Source organism: Vigna unguiculata, chromosome 10 (assembly GCF_004118075.2).
Source record: "Vigna unguiculata cultivar IT97K-499-35 chromosome 10, ASM411807v1, whole genome shotgun sequence".
NCBI lineage: Eukaryota > Viridiplantae > Streptophyta > Magnoliopsida > Fabales > Fabaceae > Vigna > Vigna unguiculata.
Genome location: NC_040288.1, coordinates 12,560,423 through 12,568,851, shown reverse-complemented (window position 1 = coordinate 12,568,851; position 8,429 = coordinate 12,560,423). Strand labels below are relative to the sequence as shown.

The 8,429-nt window shown below is 35.4% G+C and overlaps 1 protein-coding gene across 1 annotated transcript; it reads left to right on the top strand.

Moving 5' to 3' along the window:
- Window positions 1-2,558: 2,558 nt before the first annotated feature.
- On the top strand, window positions 2,559-7,196 carry LOC114167128 (O-fucosyltransferase 19-like). Its single transcript, XM_028052092.1, has 8 exons — window positions 2,559-3,570; window positions 4,867-4,939; window positions 5,037-5,104; window positions 5,223-5,311; window positions 5,405-5,537; window positions 5,642-5,874; window positions 5,965-6,441; window positions 6,531-7,196. Exons 1-8 carry the CDS (start codon window positions 2,950-2,952, stop codon window positions 6,778-6,780), a joined length of 1,944 nt encoding a protein of 647 aa, XP_027907893.1. The 5' UTR covers window positions 2,559-2,949; the 3' UTR covers window positions 6,781-7,196.
- Window positions 7,197-8,429: the final 1,233 nt, after the last annotated feature.

Below are 8,429 nucleotides of genomic sequence, written 5' to 3'. Positions count from 1 at the left end.
GTATGTGAGGAATCAATATTCAGGGAACTAATCTTATGAATTTTATACGCGAGGGATCGGTATAAATGATTTTTGAGTGTGCATCAATATTGGTATTTTCAGATGTTATATATTATATTCATCCAGATTACAGACAAGGGAGATAGATGAAATTCAATCCCAGTTTCTTTTACTGTATTTTTCTAAACTTTTCTGCTTTTACTGTATTAATTTTATGCAATAGTTAATGTCAAATCAAATTAAAATCTTTGTATATATATGCTGATCGAGATAATTAATTATTTTAACTGGATCCGTTCCTCGTGGGTTCGACACTCTTACTTCAAATCATTATACTACAGTTGACTTTTGGTACGCTTGCCAAGAGACCCAACACGCAATTAGAGTGGCACCCAATGCCCTTCCTCGACACCCAGCAGAACCAGAACGATGCCAATTGGAATTACCTTTAGAGCTCCCTAGACTTTAAATCACAAGTTGTGCCTGATGGTACTTTTGGTGGCACCCAATGCCAATAAGTTAATGAGCTCACTGACTCTTTTATGCCCAAGATTACTAAAGTTCCGCCCAACACAATTTAGACAGTGAGGCATTGTCTGATTGACACCCAACAACACTACAAGGATACTTGGCGCTACACCAAAAATATGAGTTTCTCCATAAGTTTTGATTGGTCAATTTGACTTTTCCCGAGCTATTCACCACTTAATATACTTCATATGAACACAATTTACTATTTTAGTTTAAGAAGCCTCGATCTGATCAATTTGATGTCTCACAGATAAATTTCTCATCAACAGCCAAACAACACATTATAAACAATTCAATTACATACTTACACTTTATATCCTAATATAGCAAATTGTCAATCCAAATATCTTGATGTGATCCATCTCTAGTTATTTCTAACTCAAGACTATATCAAACCACTTCAAGCAAAAAATATCCCATTAGATATATTAAATTAAAGCACATACCAATCATAGAATTAATCAATAAAATTCTCAATACCAATCAAAGTAAAAAGAAAAAAAAATCAATTCATCAAGTCTTAAAATCATTTAATCTAAGAGCTTCCCTTAACTGGATAAACTCTCCTAAACTCAAAAAGGTGTTTTACACAAACTTAACTCTCACAATCTTCCCAAACTCTACCTCACATAGGTTGCTTTGTATGCACATAAAGAACTTTGATCAACTATCAAAACATACCCTAACAATCCTAACTGAGCAGAGATTCATCTTGAGTCTTTTAACGTCACATGCAAACATTTTAACATCTCCATACAAACAAATTTATTTAAAAGACCAAAGTTAATGACAAAAGATGAATTTTCTCTGATTAAGAAATTATCTATTAGAATTGTAAACATCAACGCTCAAAATCGTATAGTGCATTTCGATCTTCAAATATACAAAGGATGGAATCAGGGATTAAGAAGAAAAAGACAAAGAAAATATTTAATTTTTTTAAAGAGACAATGATTCTTACAAAATGAAACTTAATTAATAAAAACATTTATTTATAATATGATTTTTAATAACAAAATAATCGAATATCATACTTTAAGATTACTATTACTCTAATTATTTTTTAGTCCTTACAATAAATAACTAATACAATATATTACTCGAACTTATATAAACTTAAATAAAAAAAGTTATATATATATATATATATATATATATATATATATATATATATATAATAAAAATATTTCATCTAGATTATATATAAAATTGATAAATGAAATTTTGATAAAATTGATTTATTTGCATTTAAGAAGTTTTTACACATATTTTAACTTATTTCAAGTAACTTGTACCATCTTCAAATAAACTATTAAAAAACACATTTTTACCATCTTATATCTTAAAATAATAATAAAAGACTGCTTTATCTTTATAATTTTTTTATTTTTTTGAGGGTTACACTTTTTTGAATATTTTAATTAAATATATTCTTTAATTAAATATATACTTTAATTAAATAATTAATCATATTATTATTATAATTCTATATCTGCCAACTACTTTGTCAAACATTTTTAAACCACCCTTTCACCTTTAAATTTTCAGTTAATATTAACCAAAATAGCCTTATTATATGTAAATAAATCATATTCAGAATTTATTTCTTTGAATCCATGTGCAACCAACCTATTTTCTCTCACGAGGACAAAAGACTTCTTTTTCATGTTACCGAGAATAAAGGAAATCTATATTTCACGAAGACTATAAAATCCAATACAAACAAAATCAGAACACTTTTTATAAAAGAAAAATTGGTTCCATGTTTTCGGAAACCGAATTCATTAATTAAATTGTAGTAATTTTAGAAACTAATTTAATATATATTTATTTAGAATATTGAATACATTGGAACAAAAAGTCCAGTCAAACCTTGACCACATAAAATCATCCGAAATTGTGAAAGAGGTGAATAAATGTGTTTTATAGGAATCAAGCAAATAAATAGGAAACAGAAGAATAGTAAAAAAACAGGGATAATTACATGGTAGTAAAAAGGAAAGAAAGGAAAAAAAGAGAGGGCAATTGTGTGATTTCAGTGTCGAAAATATAAAAAAAAGAAAAAAGAAAATCCAAATGGCACATGAAGCGAATCAACCAACCCGAAACAACGATTTATAAAAGCACGTTGGAAGAGAATCAGAGATCCCAGATTGGCACATTATTTAACGTTGCCACTCCCTTCTATTTCGGCCCCTCAAACCTTTTCAGACCAAAACCCAAAACAGGAAAAAACGAAACAACAACAACATCAACAAAAGCGAAAACGCTGTCTATCTCGCTTCGTTTCGTTCCTCCCAAATTACAACTCATCTTCATCTTCATCTTCATCACAACCATCAAGAGAAACAGAGCCGACAATAAAATTTCTCGTTTTCCAATCCGACGTCGTTTTGGCATTCCCGTAGCGTCGCCAGCATGTCGTCCGGCGGCCCCACCACGACTTCCTCGAACACCAGCCCAAGGGTCGCCGCGGGGCCCACCACCACGCGCCGTCGCGTGGCCGACAACGTCAACAACAACGCGGTCGACGCGGAGAAGCAGCTGCAGCACCAGCTGGTATCCTCCAGTTTCTCCGATTTCTCAGAGGTGGAGAACGATGAGAACTCCACCCACGTCCACGCGCACACGCACACTCATTCCCACGCGCACACGCACGCCCATCATCTCCACCTGCACCCTGTGTTGCGCTACATACTTCTCCGCGCGCGTATTCTTCTGTTCGTGCCGGAATCTCTGTTCATGCGCGTGGAACAGCTTGCTCTCTGGGTGGCGGGGTCGGTGCAGGGTCTCCGGTCGGGGAAACACGTCGGGCGGAAGATCTTCATGGCGCTGATCGGCTTGCTGATGATGTCGGTGTTCCTGAAAATCTCACTGCTCGGAACCGGCGGGGAAACGCACGGAAGTAGATTCAAGAGCATCGAAAACGGCCAACTCATTCTCCAGCGCTTCAAGGAGGATTGGGCCTACGCGCAACGGATCGTCACCGAAACCCGAAATCGACCCTCCATGCCCAAACGGGTCCTCGAGAGACTCCCGGTAACTCTCTCTCTCTCTCTCTCTCTCTCTGTCTTTCTCTCTCCACAAACACGCTTTTCTCCAGAAAAGCGCTTTTCACTGTCTTCTTTCCTTCTCGTGATTGCTCTCAAAAATTCCGTTTCGGGAATCGTGGTTTTTTGTTTTAACCCCTTTTGCCTTTTTTTCCCTGTGAGGAAAGGGGCCAGGGATAATTAAATATGGGTTTCATTGCAGAATGCAACGTCCAAAAGGGTAAAACTTTTAAAAGTTTTCTTTTTGTTTTAAATATATTTTTTCTGAATAAGAATGACAGAAAGGAAAAAAATACATTAATTTGTAGTTCTTTTACATAATTTCGCTGAATTTTTATGTTTAATTTGATGAAGTAATTTTATTTGTGGAAACAAGATGAAAATGTTTTTCCCTGCATTTTCTCAGTATAACTTTTTTTAAGATTTAAAGATATTTTAAATTTACATAATAATTAACAAGCCTTTATTTTGGTTTATGTTTCTTTAACAAATGAAATTTTGTGTTGATGTCAGAGTGCTACATCATTATTAAATGATTTATGTGTTTGATTAAAATTGAAGCAAAGTAACCATTTTGCAAGAATTGAAATCAATAATTTATGTTTTAGAGTAATGTATTGAAAAGAAACTTAGTAGAATAAAAATATATTTATTTTATGGAAACTAGAGTATCAAATTTGTTGGTGATGGTGTACTGTGATTTGCTTAATAGTCGACTAAGAACATGTTTTCAAACTGTTTAAAATATTGATTAAGTAGAAACTTTTGGCTAATAACTTGTTTGCTAGCTAGCTTGTATGAACGAATTGAATGCCAGAATGGGAGATTCGTGATGATTTGTTTCCGTTGTGTTGTGAGGTTGACATGTCTCCGGTGATTAAAGCTTGGACTTTTTTGGACAAAATTTGACTTTTTTCATATAATTGATGTCAAGTGGCGACACGTGTAACTGTGTTCAATATTGGGTACTGCGAAGGTGGCTCTGACCATGTAACACCAAAACATTAGTGATTGTTAAGCATTCTATGATATCTCACACGTTTTTGTTTGATTTTTCTTTTTTCCTTGGTGCGTTCCATGAACATAGCTGGCCATGCTACACTGTCGGTGAATTTTCTTTAGTGATTGGTAATGTTAAATTGAGGATTACTTAACCAAGTTTAGTTTTGGTACCATGATGATTCTAGATTGCGTAAACACTTTTCCTAGTTACTTCATCGTGACTCCTTTTTTTTTTTTTTCTGTCTTATAATGTTTATTCAGTTGTTGTTTTCTTTTTCAATAGATTCCAGATATATGGAAGAACCCAAACAGTCAGAACTATTACCAATGCGTTTCTCGACCCAAGAATGTAATAAGTATGTGTTGTATTGCACTTGATTAGTCTCAAGCTTCACTTTGCCTAATCAACTTTTGTCTCACTTCTCATTCTTTATCTTTTGTATTTTCGTTCAGAGCCAGCGAAGACAAATGGATATCTTCTTGTTCATGCCAATGGTGGATTGAATCAAATGAGAACTGGGGTAAGATGATAGGGTTTAATACTATTTTTCTTCCCCATATTTTTCATCCCAATATTTGTCGGAATGAATTTGATGTTATTTGTATTTGCTAATTCTTAGAAACTTCATTGACTTGCAGATATGTGATATGGTTGCAGTGACAAAAATACTGAATGCCACACTCGTCATTCCCTCTCTTGACCATGATTCGTTTTGGACAGATCCAAGGTAAAATTTCTGATGTGGTTTGAGTGGAACATGTAGTGTTATCTCCTGCAGTAACCCTTTTTTCCAAAGTATAATGTCCCTAATATATTTCAGTGACTTTAAAGATATTTTTGACTGGAGGCACTTCATGAAAGTTTTGAAAGACGACATTGACATAGTTGAGTACTTGCCGGTCCAGTATGCATCCGTGAAACCTCTTGAGAAGGCCCCTGTTTCCTGGTCTAAGGTTTGAAGCATTCACCAATTCTCTGTGACATCATTGGAAAAAAAAAAAAACACCTGTGTTCTTTCTTTCCTAGTACAATGGTGGCTCAGATGCTTTATTTTCAGGCTAGTTACTACAGAGGGGAGATTCTCCCACTGTTGAAGCGACATAAGGTTGTGCAGTTCACTCACTCTGATTCCCGGCTCGCCAACAATGGCCTTGCTTCCTCCATTCAGAAGCTCAGGTGCCGTGCCAATTACCATGCTCTCAAGTACACTGCAGAAATTGAAGATCTTGGAAGGATTTTGGTGGATAGGCTAAGAAACAACAATGAACCATTCATTGCTCTTCATTTAAGGTTTTTGTCTTGCTTTGTGTATTCAAAGACAAAAACATATGACAGTGTTTGATTTGATGAGTTGATTTATGTTGTGTTTTTTGGTTGTAGATATGAAAAGGACATGCTGGCCTTTACTGGGTGCAGTCACAACCTGACTGCTGAGGAGGCTGAGGAACTAAGGATTATGAGGTATGATGTGAGGCATTGGAAGGAGAAAGAGATTGATAGCGAGGAGAAAAGATTGCAAGGGGGGTGCCCTATGTCACCAAGGGAAGCAGCTATTTTTCTGAGGGCAATGGGGTACCCTTCCACCACAACAATCTACATTGTTGCAGGACCCATTTATGGTAGCAATAGCATGGAAGCTTTTCAATCTGAGTTTCCTAATGTCTTCACTCATTCTACCCTTGCAACTGAGGAGGAGCTAGAACCCTTCACGCCATACCAAAACCGTCTTGCTGCTTTGGATTATATAGTGGCCCTTAAAAGTGATGTCTTCGTGTATACCTATGATGGAAACATGGCTAAGGCAGTACAAGGTCATAGGAGGTTTGAAGGGTTTCGGAAAACCATCAATCCTGACAGGTTGGTTCACAGAATATAAATCACAATCTGGTTTTTTAGCATCTGTCAGTATCTGTGCTAACTGATGTGTATTTTTCTTTTGTTTTCAGATTCAATTTTGTTAGGCTGATCGATCAATTGGATGAGGGTGGGATATCATGGGAAGCATTTTCTTCTGAGGTTAAGAAATTACATTCCAATAGGCTAGGTTCGCCTTATCTTAGACAGGTAGGAGAGTCACCAAGAACAGAGGAGAATTTTTTCGCCAATCCCTTTCCTGGTTGTGTGTGTAACAAGTCCGAGGAGCAGATTACAATGCAGAAACTAGACCATCGGTTTGGTGTGGAGGCACGAAGATAGTGTCTTTGTTTTTGTACATACGATAAGGCTAAAAGAAACAGTGTGGTTTCATCATGCTGCATCATTTGACATTGCCTTAAAAGTTAAACGGAAGCTCATGAGATTTCTCTCTGGTGTGTGTGAATGTGCTTCCTCTGTCCTCCCATGTTGATGAGGCTGCTGAAGAATCAATGGGGGCCTTCTGGGGTTCTCTCATTTCATTCAAAATACAGAGTACAAGGTTGTTTTGTGTATAATCAAAATAGCAGAGGTTAGAACTATACTGGTGGGAATGCGAGAGTTGTTATACTGTTAAAGATCATTTGATTCATTGATTCTTTTTTTCAACGATTATTGCCAAATGGAGCATGTTTCCAATTTTGGATTGAACAGTTGTTTGTGTTGATAATACATAGGAATCTAGCTTCATACCTTCACAAATAGATCTCTTGTTTATATCTTTCATTCATCTTGTATCTGCCATCAATTGCAGACTGATGTAGAAGTACTGTGTTAATTTAGTTAAACTTATTATTATTATTACTATTATTATTATTATTATTATTTTAATTTTATTTTTCTTATTCATTGTCTTGTTTTGTAAGCTAAGGAAGGCTGCTTTTAAATGAAACGCGCGTGCTTCTGTGAAAGGACAGCAAATGAAACATTTTCAACATGTACTTTAAGGAGAGATGAGTTATTTATCCTTTTTTTTTTCCTAAAAAAATTCTTAGAAAGCAATTCAAAAATTGTGTTTTTTGTTGTTGTCGTCGTCAATCTTGAAACTTGACCTTTAAGCACTTCAGGTTGATTTAAAATGTAATTTGGGAGAAAATGTTAATGTTTTGCTGTTTTTATTTAGTATTTTGTTTTGTTTAGAAGTTAGGGATCACACTCCAACTATGGTCTAATATGTTTTTCAGTAACTCTATTTAAGTCAAGAATTATATTTTAATAAAGTGTAAAATTTACAGCTTCTTCTACTTTCCATTCACGTTAACCTTTGCTCTTTTACATGTTTTATATCTGTCCAATAATTGATATCAGAGGTCTGATATGTAAGAGGTCTGATCCAATCCGAGAGTGAGTGTCCAAATTGTGAGTAAGTTGTGAGTGAGTGAATCTCTAAAAGAAAGACAAGATGTCTACTTCCAAATTTGTGCAGCCCACCATTCCCAAATTTGATGATCATTATGACTTTTGGACCATGGAGAATTTTCTTAGAAGCAAAGAATTGTGGAGTTTAGTGGAGGAAGGGGTTCCTACACTTGTGATTGGTACGAGACTCGGTGGAGAGACTAAAAAGAAAATCGTGGAGGAAGTCAAACTCAAAGATTTCCGAGTCAATTTTTTTGTTTCAAACTATTGACAGAGAAATATTGGAGACTATCCTTGACAAGAGCACATCACAAGCAATTTAGAATTCAATGCGGCAAAAGTATTAGGGTTCTACAAGAGTGAAATGTGCACAACTCTAAGCATTACGAAGAGAATTTAAGTTACTCACCATGAAAGAAGGGGAAAAGGTGGACAATTCTATGGGCTGCACCATGACTGTGGTAAGCAAAATGAAGTCCAATGGAGAAGTGATGGAACAAAGCACGGTGGTGAACAAAATATTGATATCTCTAATTCCTAAATTCAACTATGTTGTTTGTGCTACAGAGGAA

Excerpts from the sequence above, each read along its gene's own strand:
- LOC114167128 (XM_028052092.1), top strand. The coding sequence starts at position 2,950 with ATGTCGTCCGGCGGCCCCACCACGACTTCCTCGAACACCAGCCCAAGG. Across the intron at positions 5,538-5,641 it reads CCCCTGTTTCCTGGTCTAAG|GCTAGTTACTACAGAGGGGA; the intron begins GTTTGAAGCATT and ends CTTTATTTTCAG. Across the intron at positions 6,442-6,530 it reads AAAACCATCAATCCTGACAG|ATTCAATTTTGTTAGGCTGA; the intron begins GTTGGTTCACAG and ends TTTTGTTTTCAG.